Consider the following 23,915-nt stretch of genomic DNA (forward strand, 5'->3'; position numbering starts at 1 on the left):
ATTACCCATGTGTTTCTTGAAGTCAAGCTAATGGCGGGAATCCATGAAATCCGCGAAAGTTTGGATCTTTGATTTAATATTTGCTACTCTTGTCATAATGTTCGTTGGCTGCCACATCGACCAGCAACTATCTGTCTGTGGTATATATGACGTGTTGTTGGCCCAGTTATTACAGGCACCTCTCTTGAAAGGAGTCTTGTCGGTTTTGATAGTATTTTTTAATCCATTTCCATCAACTGACTCTCATCATTTCTTTTCCACTGATCATTGTTTTCATGATGTCTCTTCTTGACGATATTGGTGTCGGTGTAATTCAGGTCTCTGCCATATGTAGGAGCATGAATTCTCCGCCATGTGCTACGTAAGAGATATTGTACATAGAGGATTTCGACTCGCTTGGCAGATAACATTTAAACTGAAAAGATACTATGTTCAACACAAAGGAATACTTATTACTTATTACGCTTATTACTCTAATTGATTTTTTTTTTAAATTCTGTTTATGTCGTTGTAGTAGGATTTTCATAATATCCATATTATAATGTTTTAGCGCTTTATTACTTCCTTGTCATTGTGAACCGTATTTAAGAACCTAAAATAGTGCGGGGGAACGCTGTCTTTGCAATGTCATATTAAATCTACTGGGCATTATTACCAAAGCGAGGATAGACTTCCTACTAGATCCTACAAACAAACCTGTGTGTAAATAACATTTCAACTGTAATAACATCCCTGTAGTCTGAATAATCATCGACAGTTATATTACTGTTGTCATACCCTGACATCATCCACATTCACCAGTAGCCTATCATTGTGTTAAAATCTGCAAATATTTTTCACAGTCATGAGATACGCAACTACAATCGGCAATCAATCTTACTAGGTGACTCAGTCAATTCTGATGGCCATAATACACATTACGTCGGATAACGTTTGGAGCTCTGCCATTTAATTTACTATTAATAACTTTTTTTTACAAAGCAGTAATCGATCTGTGAGAGGGTGTAAAAGTTGTGAAAGCATAAACATAATTTTAGGCTCAGAATACTCACGAACACGCATTTATGCATTACATTCTCATCAATATTACAGTAAAAAAAATACATGTTTCATACTAATGAAAATAAATGACTATTACATGTAGCACATTACCATATTCATTCAGACGTTTTTTGTTTCACAGAAACGAAATGTCACAAATATATTCAGAGACTATGCCATTGATAATGTTGTGTAGTAGTGTGAATTGAAATGGCTGGTTGGCGATCATTTTGCATATACAAACTACACAAATCTGATTATGAAGTATGTCAAGAATCCATATATGACTTTGATCATTACAAACATAATAACCATAGGTTTCCGAATTAATTTCATATATTTTATTTTATTAGTACTACATTTTTTATCATGTATTATTATGTATCGCGATTACCAACATTTAAAAAAATAAAATAAAGATATGAAAAATAAATAATTATATACAAATTTCAAATAAATTAAAAAAATTGGATCTTATTTTAATAAGATTAGATTTAAATCCAATACTTGTATTAATGTAAGACATCTCCTTCCATTATGCAACACTTAACATAAATGACGACACGTACACAATATTCACGGGTTTCTTTAATATTATGAAAACAACATCCATCAAAATGACATATTTCTAAACCCAACTGAAAACATGTTTTTATACAATTATACTTCTTCGACTATTATATTGGCAATTTATATTTTCACAATTAGTGTTCAAAATAAAGACGACATGTATTTAACCTCTCAGTATTGTTACACCGCGACTCATAATTTCTTTAACACTGATTGTCAAAACTGTTGTAAACTTGTTTTTAATAAGTAAGAGTGTGTCAGAAGATATTTAATAGTTTTCATATTCGAATAAAATAATGGTGCAAAACAGAGAATTCGAGTATAATACCTTAGGGCAGTTTAATATAATTATATACGAAAATACATGTATATACAGATATACAAACAATTGAGGACTACTAGATTGTATATTAAAGTACTGATGCCTATGTCCATACTGATTATTTAGGAAATAGGTACAAATGATAACACAAAGTTAATAAATCATGTGAAAATGGGGTACGGATGGTTATGATGAGTAACTGATCGTGTAATTCAACTGCCTGAGGAAGCTTGGTATGACGATTAGGCGATTAGGCACTAGGCGATAACGAAATTCGTGATAATGATGAGTCACTGATTGCGAAATTCAACCGATTGAGAGGATGTCTGGTCAACGACGATGAAGCATTATCTTGAAAGTTGATTTAAGACAAAGGCATTGACTGTAATGTTGAGTCATTTATCGTAAAATCTAACGATGCGATAAAAGAAGGACGGCGATGCATTAATCTTGAAATTCATCTTTGATAGTAGGTATGGACGATATTGATAGTGAAGTTCAACTGTTGGATGAAGGTCTGGATGACGGTCAATGACGAGGCGTGCCAATACGTGTCGTTACAGTTGTCTACCAATCAATAATTTCACACTACAGATCAAACTGTATAAAGAAAAAGTATTAGAGAAACATTGGTACTAAAAACTTACACTATTTTTTCTTTTTTTAACATTTTGTTTATTGCTTTAATAAATCAATATATACACAGCAAACAGAATACAATAAAAAAAACAGACAAAAAAGGCAATATGAAAAAACTTACACTCTTCCTGTTCAATTCAAACAGTCTTGGTAAGATTTTAAGTTTGTTTTCGTGCATTTGAATTGATTGAGTTAGACAGAGAGTAAATTGGCATTACAAGTAATAACGAAAATTTGAAAATAATGAACTTAATTACGTTAAGATTGCAATGGTATCTGATTTCCTCGACTATCTTTCCACTCTTAAGTATTTTATATCTAGAAATAATGCTTTCGCTTAACCGGAATGTAAAGTTATAATGTCGGGTAGATAGACGAGAACGCACTTAGAACATCTCGGAGATGAGTGAATTCGACTTCGATGCGAACACTCTCTAATGACATTATTATACATACATTTTATGATAATATAAATATTTTAATGAGAATGTTATATGTGGAGAGTGGCAATCCATTAATGAGATACTCACATAACACCATTTCCATGTCTTCTTTTTCCAATCGATACACACCTGCAGTACTTTACGACCTCGCCTTTTATCGATTTCGTTTTCTGTGCTTCGTGCCCCTGCCTAATTAATCATAATACATAAATGTTTGGTTTGTTTCCTCGTACAACTAAGTTGGCGTTTTAAGTTAGCTACATGGATAAAACGAGTTTAAATTTTATCTGTGATTCAGACATTCTGTAAAAGTTTACTGAGCATGCTACTATAACAACCTATACAACTTCCGAAAGCTTAGGGTAGTCCGTAGTAATGTGTGTTCAAGGAATAAAGGAAACCAATTTCGTTATTGCCATTTTTGAATATTTTCGACTACTAAAAAATACCGTTTTTAGTATAGTCACGCAAAGGACCTGTGAATTGCACGGGTCGTTCGTAATTTTGTATGCTACGTCGTATCTGTCTTTGATTTCTAGCTAAAACTAAATAACTATAGACACGCTATCGTCAATGCTTTAGACATAGATAGAACATAGATAAAAGAAATCAAGACTGCTCTTCACAACACTTCAGAATGAATGTGGAGACGGAAACTCTGCAAAGCGTGAAACTACTCTTAAATTACTTTGACTACGAAATTGGCCGTTGGTACGACATATGCACTACCGTATTCACCTACCGGTATATCTGAGCTATTAGATAATGAATACTAGTAGGCTGTTATAGTAGTATACTTTTTAAAAAAATGTCTAAGTCAATTTTTAACTTGTTTTCCCATGCTGCTACCTTCAACTACGTTAATATAAGTGAAAGGTGTGTTAATAGCGAACAATAGATTCAATTCAGTGTTAATTAATCGGTTAATGGTGATTGGCCACATTTACTATGAGTACATCCTATGCGTAGTGAGTTGGACTATACTAAACGTGTGTACATAGATAACTGCCTCAAATACACGGATATACTAAATGCGTGTAACCAGTTTTAACAGGCATGTTACAGATTCGGTCGGGATAATTTTTACAGGTCAACACCAAATGACACGTACAACACTTTGCCTATCGTTATCTTCCTTGTTATTGCACAAAATAGATCGATTTTGGTTTAAGGAAATTTGTGCCTTTTTTATTTTCTAAATAATTATACATTCATTGTATTTCTACAGATCGTCCACACCTTGGAAATCACAATATTATGGGAGGTGGGAGTTTTGTTGGTAAATGTTTGCGTTGGGAGTGACACAAAACTTACCTCTTCGAATCCGTCTTGATATAGTATCTCCAGAAGCCTCGACGATGGATCAATTGCCATACTTTCACTGTCGTCTTCAACGTTACCGCTTACTGTGTTATCTTGAAACTGAGGTAATATGTATGCAGAACACGCGTTGATAAGAAACGTCAGAGTCACCATGGCAACGAGTAGCCAAACTATTTTTTTCATTTTTTCTGAAAACGAGAAATTAAAAGGTACAATCTTTCTGTTCAATTTTAAAAAAAATTCACGGCTTGGATACGATGGAAATTCGACCAAATTGACGCCACTCAATTAGCGATAGTATTCTAACTACGAAGATATGGCTTTAAATATTTGAAAGCACTTGTTAGAAGAAGAAAAGAGAACACACATTCTCTCGGTCGTGTATGAATGCAGCAGGTATATCAGCGAAATCACTATGTTTGTTCTTATATTAATACTCTCTGGGCAGTACGGGAAAACATATAAACACTCACTTAAACATAAAACAATTAACATCTAAGCTTAATTATTATGTCTGTTTCAAACTGAATTAGAATTTTATGAAGTGTTGTTAATCGCATGAGTAGGCATGATGACATGTTAAATATACTGTTAGCAGCATTATTACATGATAACAACTATAGTAAATACACACCATACGTACTGAGAATGTTTTACAGAAAACAAAACCAAACTCTAGAGACCATTGAAGTTAGGTTGACACTTTAGCTGTTACAAAGAATTGCCGATCGATTTTTATTTTATTTATTGCTTAGTTCTTTTATGTACATGGTAGAAAATACAAACATAACAGTGAAGCAATGTAATCATGCCGATTACTAATAATCAACACTGGTATCGTAATCGAGCGCATATCAATGACAAACGTCCATTCGCATAGAGGGTCGTCCAATATTAAACATGGTTAACGCCACTAATTGAATTATTTGTCGGTTTGGGGGTTATTGTTAGTTAAAATTAAAACTAATCAATTGTTATTGACACTTTAATGACACTTTAACATATTATAGAGAACTCTGATGATAGGTAAGTATCAACCTAATTAAAATAAACCCCAGTAAGAGCTTTTTTCCTTTTTTATATTTATATTATATTATATTATATTATTTTTTTTTATTTTTTTTTTATTTTATTTTATTTTTTTTAATTTTATTTTATTTTAATGTATTATGTTATTTTAATGTATTATTTATTTGCTTTTTAGTAATCACGGAAGCCCACGAATGTGGCGTGGTGATAATTAAAATAATAGAAATATCGTCCCTAAAAATCTACAAAATTAAAAAATACTTGCCCTATTAATCATATTGATTAATTATATTTTATAGCATATATAGTGGCTTAACACGGAACAATGTTATAAATGTGAAGGTCGAAAAATCTCGTATTCTTATTGAAGATGAGGTGATTAAAGTACAATAAAATGTTCAAATTTACTTTTCTTAAAAAAAAGGATAAACAAATAATATCATGTTATTATAGGAAGTGAACACGTACAGTTATCATCGTTGAATCCCATCCATCGTCATTTCAAATGAATTATCCCTTATTAGGGAATTACTCTTCATCTAATGTGCAGCAAATTACGATTACTATACTCGTTTAATATAGATGATGTTATGGATACCTTCGTGACAGACTCATTGTATATACCCTAGAGGAATTCCGTTGTTCGTTGTCATCCCTTCTTAACGATTTAAAAGCCAATGCAATTCCACGGCATAACGTGCATATTTTATTGTAGACTATGACAGGTGGCTGACAGGAGTAATGACATATTTCTATAAAGGCATACATATTTAAAATCATTTACTCGTGTTTAGAATTGGAGGGAATCAGGGAGTTGTATATACCTATCTGTGCGTACATAAAAGACTGGTTTCATACAAATACCGCTGTCTCCAATGACTCTGGAATTGCTCAGTCTCGCCCACGGTTAGTGAACACAGAATAATAGTTCACTATAAAAATGCTGCTATTAAACATTTACCATGGGACACACATAAATATTATATCCCGGTTATTGTGCGTACAGGGCCTTCCATCGCCTCAATTTAGTGACTTTAAACCCTGCTTTATTCCTGAAGTAGTGATTCAAACCTTTATATAACCCGTGTTACTGTACTTTAATGTACTCGGGAATTAACCCCGTTAACCAATGAATAACAGCTGTGCCATAGCAATGTGCTTACATGATCTGTATGGCCCGGCTAAGTCAACTTCGACGTTAACACGCAATGCACATGCATATATTAAATTGTTATTCAATGGAGAGTCGATAAAAAGTACATATATTTGTTTTTGCTCAGCACCTGATCCTTTTAATGATCCACTCATTTCCGGTACACCACATATACATACACATTTTGCTATCAGTTTACATCACTAGGAAATTCATATACACATTTGTCACGTTTTTTTTCGACCCAATAAGACACGGTGCATGTACTTCGTCAATTTATTTATTTATCACACACATGGAGTTATACGACACTTAATTTGTTATTTACCAATTTCATTTTGTCAACTTATCTGTAATTAAGCAATAAGTTAAAATACAACAACACAAACATCATGAAATTTTGTTCCATAAATAGTAAGTTTCAGTAACGATCGCAACAAACTGAAACTGAATCAATTGTTCAATTTGTCGTCATATTATAAACGTCGTGTTTAAGCACGTGGTCGACGGATGCCGTGGAATTATCAACACATGAGTCTAAAACATTTATCATTTGTGGATTTGAAGTTCAACAACAAAACTCACAACTATTCACGTATACTAAGCGAGTACTAATAGTGTGATTTATTGCAGAATACTCATTTCATAACAATTGCATTCGTTGAGTCATTTCCTGCTTGGTTTCACCGCTTCCTTCAACATTTTCTCTCACGTTCATTCAAATTTCGCCCTTACACATGAACCGACATTTAATATCCTATTCTGTTTGAAATAGCAATCAATTTTGTACTTTTCACTATCTCCAACATTCCAACATTTGACAAAACGGGTTCCTGTTCAGCGCTAATCGCTTTAAATACGGAAGGATGTGACAGCGGTTTATGAACACAAGGGTACTTATTTATTACCTGCGAATGGAATTGTGTTGAACGAATTGATTCCATCGATCGGCTTTTGTCAGAACACCTGCCTACTAATTAACTAATATCGTCATCATATAAAGCCATATTTTCTGTGTGTATACATATTTATTTCTAAGATGATTTCTCATCAATGAATCTCATACATTTCAGTTGACATTTTTGTTACGAACAACGGAAAAGTTTTATTGAATTCTACACTGAGTTTTTTATAAATTAAAATAATTGGGACACGGGCAAGTTATTTTCAATTTGGGTCCGTCAAATATCTTATAATCGCTCTCTCATCGGATTTCTATTTCAATGGCGTATATATTTTTTATCACATCATAAACATTTATTGATACAACCTTTCTTTATTAATGGCATAAACCTCTTCTTTACTGACAAAACGACAACAACAAACATTCTGTATAAAGCTTAGCTGGGGATTACTAATAACTAGCAAAGAATTGTACAAATAATAGTGACATCATGTATTAACACAATAATGCATAGGTTTCATAATATATATATATATATATATGTGGCAGCCATTGTGATTGCGAAATATGCATATTCTAGGAAATGCAGAGCTAAGATATTGTCTCATGTTCGCCCAAATGCGTCATGGCATTTACAAATTCAAACATAAGGTCTGAATCGAGTTCATCTTCAAAATTCATGGCGTGGTTGTATAAAGCGGTCATCGTACAAGTAAGTTGATTTACATGATCATTTGTTTTCCCCAAATATACTACAAAGTCTTACAAAATTTGTGTAATCGTATTGGGGTTTATAATATATATTCATGTTAACTTCTCGTATATTCCAATAACTGCTCATCAACTACTCAAACATTAGATTACCCTTCAAAATAAGAAGTTCAATTCCAAATTGTCTCATATTTGCTATTTCGGTCAACGAGAGGTGAGGCGAGTAGCGCAATCTTCTTTTCCTGTTGTGTCAGTTAAGGACGTTCCCAAAATCTTTATTGCAAGATACTAAATAAATGTAGCGAGTTATCAATAAGTTATGTTATATTCTAACAGAACAATTATATTTACATCTTTCTTGTGAAAAAAATAATGTTGAACATTAACCTCAACTTGGAATTGTACGGTACGAGTTTTACCACCGTAGTGTTCCTTGGATTTCGGCGTTACTATCATCATTTGTTCTCGAAAGCAAGATAACTACAATGAGTATTCTAATTATTCATACAGAGCTTTGTTTTCTGTAGTACCACATGCAACTTATGTTCAATTTTACGGATAATATCATATCGATGAATTTTATTGAAAATGTTGAAATAGGTAGAAATTAAACATACCTGGATAGACTTCTCAACGTCTTTGTATGGATATCAGGCACTTAATGACACTGGTATGACGGTGGACAAAGTGCTTATCGAGTAGGTGCACGTAGAGTTTCTTTAGAACTAGAGGGCGCACTAAATGAGGTGGATGACGTAGGTCATTATTAGGTGTGAGTATGCAGATAATGCGAATTGGTCACTGACATATGTATTAGAAAATATACACCCACTCACGCTTGATATGTATTACATAGAACTGCTGTACAAGATAGAATACACCGACTACCTGATATGCAGACGTTTTAATTGCACGTTTACATAACATATGTTTTTCTATTGCATCCAAGACAGTGCTCAGCTGAACAAATCCTACGTGCTTTGTAAACAATAAAAGTGTTTAATTAGTACTGAACTTAAAGAGTGCGATTTTGAAAATACACGTCAATCGTAGCAGAAAACTGACACGTTCTATTTAAGTAATAACAAGATGGCGCAATGATCCATAATTTAAAAGAAATCTTTAACCAAATCAAAAGCTTTCAAAAAATTAGTATGTAGACGTACGTCAATATATGTGTGTGATAACGGGTTCTGAATGCAATACTATAAAACACATATTTTGTTCTCATGTGACATGTGTAGCCAATTATAACGGTTTCTGGTTAATTCGTGGAATTTGTATTAAGTTATAGTATAAAGCTTCCGTTAAGACATATTGCAATAAAAATAAATTACAAACAAACTAACATTATCTACTATTGACCAACAACTCAAAGGGAGGGCGCTATTATTATTCAATGTATAAAGGAATGATACGAGCGGGTGTTAAAGGTAGATTAACTGAAGACATTAAATTCAAAATGGAAAAGAGTATGGTTGCACATTGTCAAATTAACACAAACATTTAGATACAAACACTGGCAACGAATACATTATATATATATTCACCTTGCAATTACTCATGTTCCGTGGCGTGCATATAAGTGTATTGTCCCATTGTCTTTCATTATCTTGTCTAACTTCAAAGTGAATTTCAATGTCAATCCTTGCTCACGGTTATTCTAAGCCAAAAACATCTCAGAGATGTTGTCTTTTATATTATGATATTTTACATGCTAGACATATGAAAATCAAACCCAGGCAAGATGTTAAACTGATGAATAAAATAACCAAGTTTAGTATTGTTTGGAATACAATCACCAAAGTTATCACATACATATGAACAATTATTGTAGACACAATATGGACGGAATTTTGTTATAATGTTGTTTAATTTGATACAACATGTTGAGGAGAAATGTATTATGATTTAGAGTAAACTTTAAGTGTAGTTTTTGCTGCACACTGTATAGGATTATATTGAACACGTGCAGTGATATTAATTGTACGTACACAAATAAGCGCATATTTCTATATTCATCGAACGAACATTCAGCATACGGTTTCGTATTTCGTAAAATTACATGTTTTCATTTATATTGCGTCATTTCTCGTACTCGTGGTGTGATGGCAAGTTAATCGTAATTATCCCCATCCGACGAATTCATATTCATGTTATCCGCTGCAAGGGCGCCCCTTGTGACTATAACACGAAACTAGGGTATCATTTGTCATATCCTTTCTTCAACTCAGTATTCAGACAATTATTGTCATCTTTACCTCCCTGGTCAATATGTTGATATCGCTGAATTAACATTAAATCGAATAATATACTAAGCAACTGCCAAAATAAAATTATACCAACACCCTGAAAGCCAGAAATAAAATAAATGTACTTCCGGTGTCACGGAGTATGTAATGTTGTTCCGCAAGCTATCAGAAAACAAAACTGAAATTAACGCGTAAATATTTACAAATACGGCACCCGCCACGTTGCATATATCTAATCACCGCATTCTACATCAATATTATTCTAAGCATGGAGATAACAAATTGTACATGTTCTAAGTCAGTGATTGTTACACTTTGCAAAGGTTCATAACTGATTTAGGTTTACTTCGAAGTTAACCTCAGTTTTCCTTTCATAAAATAAAACCCATCACGACCTTATCCGACTTGTGTAATGTTGGACGTAATCAAGAAAAAAAAATCCACTTTTATGCCAGCTTTTCGCCTGCCGACGTCATGTGGGATCCATTTGGTTCGATCGGCCGTAAATAAGTATATTTCTTGAGCATTTGACACCTCTTCGCTATTAGAAAATAATAAAACATTTTGTATCTGAAGAATACAAGCTATGAATGGCTCTTTATAATGTCCGAGCTTTATCGAGGGCCGTGCAACTGTGTCCCACTCAATGATTTCGCAATTTACGTGAGCGCAAACAGCGACATCTATGTTCATTGATTGCTAACTCGTTTGTTTTTACTACGATTCTAATGCTCTGCTTATTGTTTGAACTGAATAATTAAATACCATTTGGTATATTTTTTCAACATTCCTTGTGATTTGACTGTCATTTTATTATTCTTTTTGCAGGATTCTGGTTTACAGTGATAATGTTTGGCCATATATGCACTTCTATCAACAATCCTAAATTTTGTGATTATATTTCAATGATCTATTCAATTGAACTAGAGATTAGAGAGACTACTGATCTGCTTCTTCTGCTTCAAGCTTAGATCAAGGGCATGCTTATGTAATGCATACAAGGTACATGTTAGCAGTTACTGTTTAGAGTAAGTTTGTGGTATACCTTTTATGTGCAACAAACAAATATGCTACTGGGTGGAGTTCCTGCTAGCACTACAATCTACAGATGTAATCCCACCTATAACTACATCTGTGGGTTCCTCTGGAATTCCCGCTAGCACCACAATCTACAGATGTAATCCCACCTATAACTACATCTGTGGGTTCTTCAGGAATTCCCAATAGCACCACAATCTACAGAAGTAATCCCGCCACCTGTAACTACATCTGTGGTTCCTCAGAAATTCCCGCTAGCACCACAATCTACAGATGTGATCCCACATATAACTACATCTGTGGGTTCCTCAAGAATTCCCGCTAGCACCATAATCTACAGATGTGATCCCGCCACCTGTAACTACATCTGTGGGTTCCTCAGGAATTCCCGCTAGCACCACAATCTACAGATGTGATCCCACATATAACTACATCTGTGGGTTCCTCAGGAATTCCCGCTAGCACCACAATCTACATATGTGATCCCACATATAACTACATCTGTGGGTTCCTTGGGAATTCCCGCTAGCATCGCAATCTACAGATGTAATCCCGCCGCCTGTAACTACATCTGTGGTTCCCCAGGAATTCTCGCTAGCACCACAATCTACAGATGTAATCCCGCCGGTGGTAACTACATCTGTGGTTCCTCAGGAATTCCCGCTAGCATAACAATCTACAAATGTAATCCCGCCGCTGGTAACTACATCTGTGGTTCCTTAGGAATTCCCGCTAGCACTACAGATGTGATCCCGCCGCCTGTAACTACATCTGTGGTTCCCCAGGAATTCCCGCTAGCATAACAATCTACAGATGTAATCCCGCCGGTGGTAACTACATCTGTGGGTCCTCAGAAATTTCCACTAGCATAACAATCTACAGATGTGATCCCGCCGCCTGTAACTACATCTGTGGTTCCCCAGGAATTCCCGCTAGCACCACAATCTACAGATGTAATCCCGCCTCCTATAACTACATCTGTGCTTCCTCAGGAATTGCACATGCAAATTACAGACGAATTATTTAAATCAAGAAACTTAAATAAAATCTTAAATTTTCAACCACAAGGCTATTGTGACCAGATGGCAGTTACCCCAAGACATTTGGTGCCACAAGAATACATTCCTAACATAACAATTCTCACTGAAAAATGCTCAACTGAAATATGTGACCACCAACTTCCTCATCATCCTCTTCCTCAAGTATTCATCCTGTCAAACAGACTACTAAGCAGTCAAACAAATAATCATAATACCCCCGGTAATAATGTTTGAGCTATTGTTGGGGCACAATTGGAACATCTCAGTCAACTGATCTTGGAGAGTGTACAAGCTATTTTATTTCCAGAGGAACTGTGTAGTCTTTCAAATCATGTAGTTCCAATTGTAATAAATTATAAAATATACAGAAAATTACAATGACGATTTTATTTTTAATTTGACATTAATTCCAGAGCTTTAATCAAATCTCGATTGCACAAATAGAAAAAATAAAAAAAATAAAATCATGTTTTCTAATGGGCTGGAGAACAGCAGGAAATAAATCTGCCCTTAGTATAACATTCACATCTCAAGTAGAAACTAATATTACATATTTATAGTCCTGTCACAAACTAACATGTATGAAAATAAGTTATAGGGGTATTCCCTTATGGCCAATGCTGGTATACTGGCATGTACCAGCGGAAAGGGAAGCTGACTTTATTTAAGTCACCAGTGATACAGTTCACCACCACCACCAGGTTGTATGTGTTTTCAGGGAAAAATGACTAATACCAGGTTGGCATTTCATCAAAGTGGTGTCTAATTTATACAAAAAAAGCCTAGTGGCAAATAGAATTCACTGTCACAAAAGTTATGAAGATTGACTATAAAATCAGAATTTACCTTGCAGTGTTTTGTATATGAACACATCAAGAACAGTTCTGTGATAAGTACTTAAAATAAAATATCAGCTGATAAGAGACTTGAAATAATAAATGCAAGGAGGGAATAATGATAAAACTGGACGGTGGTTTTGTGTAATTGTGAATAAATACATAAACAAGAATGTATAACTACTTATTTTACAAATAATATACAGCTTAAAACAGGATACTGTTCCTTGTTAATAATGAAATTATGATCAAATGACAAAGTGAAAAATTATTTACAGATCTCAAATTATTGTTAGCATTAAATGAATAGTGTGCATTAAAATAATAAATGATACATCTCAAAATTGACCCCTTTTATAGAGCAATGAAAAAATACATATCCTATGATTATAAATTGTTGTATAACAATTTTGTAATAATCTTAACACAACAGGATAACATTCATCACAAGCATCAATAAAATTCTGACTGTCCAGAAATAGATGGTATGTTCCATTACACGCATGCATATAAATATGCTTTGTGAACACTTTCATCTTGATTTAACAACCTTGTTGTGAAATAAATTATATCATTTAAAATTTACTATTAAATATAGACTATGCTTCTTATTTTTCATTTGAATTCAATTGAAGTCAATATTCAGGTAGCATGTATGCACACTAAAACAGTTTGGTTCACTCCAGTTCTATGTGCAAAATACTACACCATGTGACAATCTTACTAACCCTTACAGCAGCAAAGTTTACCCGCATCCACCACCATAGGGAAACTTTTTTGCATTTTCACAAAATAGCAGCATTCAAAACCTGCTCATTTCCTTAAAAGACAGCAAACAGAATGTTTAATTATTGATTGGAATCTATAAATAATATCATATTTTATGTACTTTTAATTAATGTTGAATTGAGAGAAAAAATACAGAAAATCAATATTACAGGGCTAAATTTTAGTTAATCACATTAACTTAAAAACATTTCAGTCAAAAAACACAAGTAATAAAATGTAACTTACAAAACTAAAATGTTTTAAATTAGATTACCCGATAATTTGTACATCCCTATATTTTGACTCATTTGGGTCTAAAAATTATTGTTGTTACACTCGACAGCTGCAATTATTACCAGTATGTATCTTTATGTCAAGGAATATATTCCACACTATTTAAATTACTGTTTTAATGAGTACATAGAAATATATATAGGCTTTTAAGTTGACTATGGCTATGACTATATTGTCTGGACCCATCATTTTGCATATTCGAAGGTCTAAAATGGTGTCACTTTTTTGATAAGATTTATCAAAACGTTATATCCCTAAGTATATCACAGTGATGTTTATTTTTCCATGCTACGGAATTAGAAATCAAACTTATATTTTCCACATACCCCGGTAGACTCATAATGCGTATTGTCACGTAGAAAATATTTTTTTGTGTAATTTTTCAAAACCTAAAAATATTCATTTTAGGTCATTGAATAAGCTTCTTCATTCAATGTTAATAATAGTATTGGCAACACTAGGTCAATCCATTATGTATGTAACTTTATTGCGTCTACAACGACCACTGGAGTGTCTAGAAAAGTGTCTGGAGATGTTGCAAAGTCCCTCTGTAATTGCGCTCGCTATAGTTCTTATGATAAAAAGTACTCACCATAACAAATTGGGTTATCAGATGGGTAATATACATTGTATGGTTGTAAGGAATTATTAGGATTTTAAGAATTATTGTTTTAAAATGGCCTTTTATGGAAATTGTTCAAAAAATTCACCAAACAAATATTTTACATTGAGAAAAAAATCCCAAAAGTTTATGATATGTGTCAAAATCAATAATTTGAAAACAAAAGATTTTGATACATTTCCCCCTAATTATTATGTTGAATGCTTGTGGTTTAACTTAGGTGGGATGGGGTATTAGTCATGTTACCAGGTATATGATTTGTTCACCCCATGTCACCAGACTACAAACATAAATATGGCATAATACCTTCAACATAGAAATCAATGGTAAAAGAATCCTATTACGGTACTATCCAAAATGGCCACTTTTTTACTAAATTACAAACAATCATTTTCTCAAAAATTAAACTGGTGACCCTCAACCCCAAACAAGTCAATATTCTTTACTGACTGGGAGTACAATTTATTTCCAAATGAATATATTCTGTGTATTTTGATTAAAGAGCAAGCATCTATCTTAATATTTGACATTTCATCTTCATGTTTGCAGTGTGGCAGTGAATTTCAATAAACTATGCAAATTTTGGTAGCCACAACTAGACTATGTATAAAATAATATTTGTTTTAAGTACAAATCAGAAGAACTATATGTAGACATTTTTAGTTTACAGTGGGTGATGCAGTGTACAAAGTATAGTGTGTTAAGTACATTTTACAATGATGACAATTGGGTGTACAAGGATACAACAGCTTAAGTTAAGCTTTCAGCGGACAATTCATAGAAATGTTCAAAACATTAAGCAAAATATAAAAATAATTCATCCACATAGTACTGCAAAAAACTAGGTTTTACAGGAAACTCCTGACTAAAAGGTCACACATTCTGTCAATTCTTGGGTATATTTATGCTTATAATAACAAATCTTTTTTTCATCATATTAACCTGTTTTAAATTAAATGACAATTGCTTGTATTTTGAGAAAAAAATATTTGAAAAATTCTCATCAATAGTGACAGGATATGTGACCTGTTGGGGTCAAGCATGGGCCTACATTATCAGTATCATCAAACAGCAAAATGACTTTGAGCCATAGATTTTTATAAGATTGATGTTTGAACCATCTCTTTCGATGAGCCATTATTAAAAAAGTTTACCTAAATTAGACAACTTTATCTATTATTCACTGATGGTGGGAAATGACACTACATTGCCATCTGCATATCAGCAAAATTATAGAAACCATCTATATCCTCCTGAGCTGAACTTCTAGTATTATCTGATATGTAGAATGTGGAATCACCAATGACTGGCTGTATGATAGAAGAGCATTTCTGTATTACTTGATCTCCATTGTATTCCAAACCAATTACATCACCTACAAAAACAGAAACATAAAAAAAGCTGCATCCAGTCAATTTGATCATTGAGAAAAACATTTCTTCCATGTGAATCCAAGTTTAGTACAAACACAAAAGCCATGCTATTCTGAGTTACACTGTTCTCAAAGGTTGTTCATTGTAATTTAGTGTGCCAACTCAGCTACTTTAAACATTTCTCAGTTGTGTGGTTGATACTATCATGACAAATAATTCATACAACTATAGTGGAATTGATCAGTTGAGACAACAAAAGTATAAACCTTGAAATGTTATCAAGCTGCTAAAACTAAATATTTTATTTACCTGAGGATGCAGCAGCTGAATACTTTGGATCACTACCAAAAATACGAGTAGCTTCGTCTGGTTTCATTGGAATTTCTTTGCTCTGAACTAAAGTACATGTACCCTGTTGAATATGCAAAAAAAAGAATTAGAATTTGTTGCTGAAAAAAACCCAGACACAAATGAATTAGGTTTCATGAAAGTAAGAAAATACTTTGAGACATGATTATACAACATTATAATCTTACCTCTTCTCTCATTTTCTCAATAAACTGCCTGACTTTATCTTCTGTTTCTGAACCAGCATTGAAGAATGCAACTAAACAAGACTGAAAGAAAACATCACATTTCAAAGAACTTAATCTCATTAGAACTGGCGAGTTGATGTAAGAACAACATCTGAAAAATATAGTTCAGCGAACTTCAGCAACAAACATGCAACTTTCAAAGACAATTTGTCATGTATCAAACAATACACAGTATAGTGTACATTGATTCTTTTTCACAATTTGAAACAGGTCAAAAAAGATCAAGAACATATCCAGAAATGACACTTTTTTTTTCTGTAAGCCTGTCAGTGTTGGACACTTTGGAGTATAGTATGTGATCATTATGGACAACAAAAACAATTCATGAGATTTCATTTATTTTGACCAAAGAATCAAAACTGAAAGTGAAGTTATGTTTAGTTTACTTTAAAATGTTCAACGGCAACAGTCTTGGGCAATTCCATTTCCCATTGTAGATATTCTAGAAAAAGTGCACATTGTTCACAAAATCAACACACATAGTACACAAAACTTTGCAAACATGCCCATGTTTTGAATCAGTTATCTAATCGTATATTTGACAATAACCCAACATCAGTATTCCAAAATAATAACGAGTACACAACCTTGAGTTTACGCACTACACTGTCCCTCAAGCAAAAAATATCCTACTTACTTCATCAGATGCTTTTCTTCTTGATCCTAATGTCAAAGGCACAGTGCTTTTATCTACATCAGTTGATATTCCGACATTAGCAAATTGTTCAGTCGTTGGTATAGGAACATGTTCCTCAAGTTTGGCATCCTAAATAAATACATAGAAATAAGTACAATAGTAATCAGTAAACAACAAATTGTATACAAAGCTATGAACACTATGTACCACACTATTACCTCTTGTTTAATACATACAGCACAATGCTAAGTGAAAAAAAAAATGTGAAGATTAATATTAATAAAAGTAAGCATTTTAGTCTGAAAGAAACTTAATTAATAACAGGTGTTCTTAGTATTAAAGGGGAACTAAATAGAGCCTATTTTGGTGTTTGTATTTATCAAGTTATGTATATTGATAATAAATTTGAAAAAAAAAATTACAAAAAATGATTATCTTCAGAGTTATGATGATTTAAATATGAGAAACCATAAACCTGCGAAGGACTTCCGTTTGCGCCATCTTGCCATAAAAAAACGCCCTCATGAGGAATAAACAGGTAAGGTAACAAAGCATGATGACGAAATAGTATCTGATTAAATATAAGCAACTTAGGGAGCCATAGCTGGCTGGACTGGTGAATTGACTTCTAGTCTAGGTTGTTTCGACTTTTACGTTAATGTTATTTACAAGCGTATCAACATGCAAACATTATGGATGTGCGATTGATCGAGACAGGCATTTTGTTTTGTTTTTTGTCTGTCTAATAAATGCTGTTTCCAGTACTGCACTGTGCGGCGTGCAAGTTATTCAAAGTCTGGATGCTGGAGTATGCTATCTTGAGTTCGTAGGGTGGTGGTGGAAACATTTTCGTCCATGTATTCACGGGGCTGCACTGACAAATCATGGGACAAGTGTCACAGGAACACCAAGCAGATTGTTCACAGACTTCCGTTTAATTTGAAATAAAACATTCATCCGAACAAGGGGCATCGTCGACGATATACTCTCATCACTCACACTGGACTGATCTGAATCGTCACAGTATACCGTACTTCCCTGATCATAAGCCCGGAGGCATGAACACGTAAAAGAAAAGTAAGGGATGAGCTTGTACTCGAAGACCAACTCAGAAAAAATGATTTTGTTTTGGGGTTAAACACTGTAACCATCTTGCAAACAACGAAAAATTATCCAAAAAAAATATTCGTTCACCACGCCGGGCTCGGGAAAATAATACTTATTTTTGAAAAAAAATGCGTCATTGATTTGAACGATACTTACAATGAAGAAACAAACATGTTCATAAAAAACACACACATTTTATTACAATACGATTTACATACCGTCTGAATTTACGGTGAAATAATGGGTAGGGTCTGTGAGGAAACGGTGGATGAAGGCGTTTATCATTATCTTCGTTTTGGTATGTTTTCGATCGTACGCAAACTCTTGACGCAAAACAATTTTCCACCATGAGGTTTTTCAGCACGATTTGACCTGGAACAACTTCCTTTGACATAACAGGTCATGTCTTTCATTAACCAATCAAAATGATGTGTCGTAATGATGAAATTTTCCGATTATTGACGATGATTTTTTTAGCGCAATGCGGAAGTGAATTACCGCAATGTTAAAATGCGATCTGTAGCACTGATTGCAACGAAAAAACGATGATTTTTTTCCCTAAAAACTGGCGATTCGCAATTTCCGAAATATAAACGACGGTTAATAGTAACCGTGGGTAAACTGAGTGTGGAGGAAGAATTTAAACACCTTTCTCATCGTTCAAACCCTAGGCCTTTCATGATAGCCTCAAAGTAAACCATGCCCAATATCCAGGTACACGCCTTGACGATCACATTTTTGGCTTTTCGAAGGCTACTACTCAAAGAAATATGGATTACTGTAGAATTGCAACATCGATGTTCATCCTGAGTAAATGACAGAATAGAAACGATGCGAATCACGTTGTGTATGTTCGCCATGCACTCTGAACTTGAAATTAATGCGAGTTTTCTCATAAAACTAAAAGCATGAACCAAACTAACATGCCAATCACGATTATTATGAAATGAAACACACCTTTTACACGCATATTTTAAAGAATATCGTCGACGCCCAGTAAAAACACTCTGGGCTTATAATCGTGAATGCCCTCAACTCGATAAATACCAAGTAAAAACATAGGGATGGGCTTCATACTCGGGAGGGGCTTACGATCGGGGAAGTACGGTACTTTAACGCAATTGGGCTTTCACTCTCAGAATACTGTGGTTCAAACGCATAAGGCTCTAACCCAAGTTTTAAAAAGCACATTGTGCATATAAAAGTTGAGTTTATACTAATAGTACACAATGCTTGGCAGCATGAACGGCTATGTACAATGGCGTATACGAATGCGATCAGATACTAAAACGTCATAGCTTTGAAAAGTACCCGGATGTTAAATATGTTCGTTCGTTAATTATTCCCCTCCATGAATGGCCTACATGGCAAGCACTTCAAATGCCTATCCAAGCTACAGTTATAATTAAAACAAAATTAAACCACTGCAATATTATTTCGAATACAGTTTAGAATATACACAACTATAAATTAAGGCCGCATTTAGGTTCGCTTTAAGCACTCTGCATTAATGCATCTCCTTGTGCAGTGTCCCATACTGGAATATATTCTCTGATGATTCGGGAAAACGCATTTTGTTTGAGAAGACAGTTAAATGCAAAAGAAATCTTGTTAGGTCACCCTAAATTTCAATCTGAGATATCTTTTACACAAATTATTCAGAATTTATATAAACTGTACACAACTGACTTAGCACCCATGCTTGACTAAGCATCCATCCTCTATTTTGGGGGATTTCTATGTTCAAAATGCGCCAAATTTGTCCATATTACCGGTAAGTCATAACCTGTCATTGTTTCAATGATCATTTCAGTTGTAATGCATTTCTATGAATTTATCAGTTGTAATTTAACATTTCAAACCGATATAAACAGATGATGTAAACCATTTTAGCTTTTTTAATAGCACTGTAAAAGTATTATTGATTTGAATAAATAAAAATAGTTAAAATAGTTGTAAAAAAACATTGCACTCTGAGATCATTCCTAGAGCTTCATGGACTATAACACATATGCAAAACATCTGATGGTCTGAATATATACAAAACATAATCCTTGTTTTGAATTTAATACTGTAGGATCTAAATTAAAGCGAATCTATACACAAGTAAATTCAAACAGTTGTAAAATTATTCAACAGCCATATGATTCAACTCAAGAGTAATTTAAGTTTTCAAGCAATGTATCTCTAAGTTTGACATGCAGCTTTTGCCAAGCAAAAAGAGTCAGATAAAAGGAGAGAGATTGATGATAGACAGGAAATAACCATTATATACTTACCGATGGAAGAAGAGACCAATTTTGTTCACCGGGTACAGGTGTAAAATCATGAATACTACTCCAATTGTTATTGTATACACTGAGATCTGACTTCTTGAAATGATCTTTGAATGTTCATAAAAATAAAGTAAAAATTGTATTATTAAGAAGTTTGGTCAAATAATGTTCAGCAATATGAGGAAAATCAATTTTTGCAATAACACGTTGCAATAACGCTAAATATGTACTGCAGTCTTGCAAAATAATATTATTACAGTGGGCACAAATAAGATTCATATTGGAGTTGTTGATGACTAGACAAAGGAAGTTGTAAGGTATCAGTGCGCCTGTTATTTGCTTCGCTTCAAAGTTGATGGGGTTGTTCGCATTGATAGGGAAGTTGCAAGGCACTCGTACAAATCTCAATTACACCCACTATAATACTATTTCACACAGTATGTATTACATTGGAAATCATAAATAAACATACCTTTCAATTCTGGATAGTAATATTGAAAACAAGCAAATTTCATGTTAATGGAGGACTCAATGATCGGCTGTGTTTGACAACATAGAAATATATCCATCTTTTTACAGTCTCTTGTTCTGAATTGTTGGCATGCTACAACACATTTACAGTTATTACAATCTCTGAAGTAAACACTGAAAAAAAAGAAGTATGTAGAATGACAGCCATAATGTATGCATTAATGTATGTAAAATTCATAAAATGAGCTCTCCAACAATAAATTTCCATGACTGGCAATGTACCGTATGTAGGACAGTTGGAGACTAACAATGGAACATACAATTTTTACATCTCTTTTCTTTTAATGTCTGGTGCACATGAACTACCGTACTTGGGAAGTCAATCTATACAGTTAGACAACATATGACGTCTTCACTATATATTTTTATACCTGATTCTGCCGTAAATTCGCCCTAGGCTGTTAAGCGGCAGTTTTGCTTTAAAAAAAATAGAATGGGACCAAGAAATCACCCAATATGATTTTTCGGCAGTTTTTTAAGGTGTTATTTTAATCTTTCGTGACGCCTAAAAAGTGTAATTTATTAAGTTTTACCTTAGTCATTTCGTAGTCGTTGACTACATATTCAAGAGTATGATGTTTATTGTGACTAGCATGAAAGGGTAAGCTTCGTTTCAACAATGAGCTGTTATCACTGAAAACAGCGTTAAATTATTCTTCAAATGCTCAGTTTATAATTTGAAAACAACTAATATTTTTGTTTAAAAAAAAATCATGCAGTTTTTTTATCAAAATTCAAGCCAAATGATCGTACTACAACATCGGCAAATATCTTCCATGTTGCGTTCAATAACATTAAATGAGCTATGGTAATTTGAACACGTTAGCATCATCTATCATTTTGATTGGTTAATTAGCAATTTGACCTATCAGGTCAAAGAAAACCGTCCCAGGTCAATGAATACAAGAGAAAAAACATGGCAGATATCCTACAGCATCGAGCGTTTAAATATGCGACCAGAATCATTCGTTTACGATGAAACTAAGTTTAATTTTTTTTTTTTTTAGATTTTTATAATCACTACCGAGTAATAATCAACAACAGAACTGTGAAATGTAGCATGACCGGATTGCGCTACCGTGATCATTTGCTAATAAGCAATGCAGTTGTGTTCGTTTTATTTGAAACTTCTTATAGAATATACTTCTATTACCAATAAAATTAATTGTATTCGCCATACCAGGTTCATTAATGTAATTTTTTGGGGGGAAAGATGACACTGGGTGACCTTTTAATTCAGCAAGAAAAAATGTATCAAATTTTAGATTAACTTTTTTTTTAACTGCTGGCATTATTGAAAGTCGACTTAGGTGGATTTTTCAATGAAAATAGAAGTTCCAAACAAATATTTGATGATCATTTTTTAAAATATTGAACACCAAATAAGGGCCACCACCAGCAGAATCTGGTAATACCTTATACTGCTCATTAGTTAAATGCTGTATTTGCATTGCATTTATTGGTAACACATGTAACCCTACTGCAAATATAATTCAAGTGTTTTGAGAGTCAAGGATATTATAATAATATTTTGACTTGAATAAAAAAAAGTATTTGCATTGTGGCCAAGCTCATTAATATTCATTAGCTTATTGCGTCCTCTGAATTGATGGGTCACAAATCCCATTAACCAATCAATGATGCATGGTAATGCAGAGAGAACCCAAAGTTCTTTGTATTGCAGTGATCATTGAAATGTATTAAGTTTGGCATGACTTACCTTCCTTTTATGGGTCCTATAAATATCCTACAATTGACACAGTCATCTACTGTAACTGTTGCTGTATGATCATAAATATAAATATTGCAATCCTGAAACAAATTGGGATATAGTTATTGTTGTCATATTGACTGACACACTGTACTGTAAAATATGTATTAGAAACCGCGGATTCTATTAAAATAGTACAATGCAATGGAGGGGATGCGGATTTTATTAGAGCACCTACACATATGAGAAATGATGAATGTTTGGTTCCCAATTGTTTAAAGAGAATGGGTGCAACTTCTATTAGGAAGGCGGCTTCAAATACAGATTTTACGGAAATACCGCCTAAACTTTCAGTACATTAAACCTTTCAATATCAAAGTCAACTTTGGTTACATTTAACAAAAGAAACCCAAATAATTGTTTGTATATTTTTTTTCAAAAATGTTGATGTAGATAAAAAATTTGGCCCAGCTGGTCTGAAATTAATAACTGTCAAAAAATCATGACATTCAAAGAGGTTACTCATGCAAACTTTGCTGTGTTATTATTATAATTACCTCCCTATTAAGGAAGCGGGACTATTATTTGCATACTTGTTTTCATCTTCTAATTGTGACTAAATGACTACAAATAGACCCGGGAAAGTATATATTTTTAGAATCGCCAGACTTCAAGCTTTTTAGAAGTGTATTTTGCATG

General features: G+C 33.5%; 2 protein-coding genes across 2 annotated transcripts in view; both read right to left on the reverse strand.

Annotated features, from left to right (window-relative positions):
* Nucleotides 1-1,609: 1,609 nt before the first annotated feature.
* Nucleotides 1,610-8,909, reverse strand: LOC144342898 (uncharacterized). The gene is made up of 4 exons (XM_078005761.2): nt 8,753-8,909; nt 4,330-4,526; nt 3,103-3,204; nt 1,610-2,533 (listed from the first exon to the last, which is right to left on the reverse strand). Exons 2-4 carry the CDS (start codon nt 4,519-4,521, stop codon nt 2,522-2,524), a joined length of 306 nt encoding a protein of 101 aa, XP_077861887.1. The 5' UTR covers nt 4,522-4,526; nt 8,753-8,909; the 3' UTR covers nt 1,610-2,521.
* Nucleotides 8,910-12,828: 3,919 nt separating this feature from the next.
* The window catches only part of LOC100374553 (protein XRP2-like), a 23,968-nt gene continuing 12,881 nt past the window's right edge, over nt 12,829-23,915 (reverse strand). Inside the window, exons 3-9 of the mRNA XM_002741433.4 lie at nt 23,226-23,317; nt 21,447-21,619; nt 20,978-21,081; nt 17,592-17,720; nt 16,895-16,975; nt 16,668-16,770; nt 12,829-16,360 (exon numbers count right to left, since the gene is read on the reverse strand). Of these exons, the coding sequence (XP_002741479.1) occupies nt 16,188-16,360; nt 16,668-16,770; nt 16,895-16,975; nt 17,592-17,720; nt 20,978-21,081; nt 21,447-21,619; nt 23,226-23,317 (855 nt within the window). The 3' untranslated portion in view covers nt 12,829-16,187. The remainder of the gene's footprint in view (nt 16,361-16,667; nt 16,771-16,894; nt 16,976-17,591; nt 17,721-20,977; nt 21,082-21,446; nt 21,620-23,225; nt 23,318-23,915) is intronic.

The sequence above is a fragment of the Saccoglossus kowalevskii genome, chromosome 7, assembly GCF_978046115.1.
Source record: "Saccoglossus kowalevskii chromosome 7, keSacKowa6.1, whole genome shotgun sequence".
In the NCBI taxonomy this organism is placed as follows: Eukaryota; Metazoa; Hemichordata; class Enteropneusta; family Harrimaniidae; genus Saccoglossus; species Saccoglossus kowalevskii.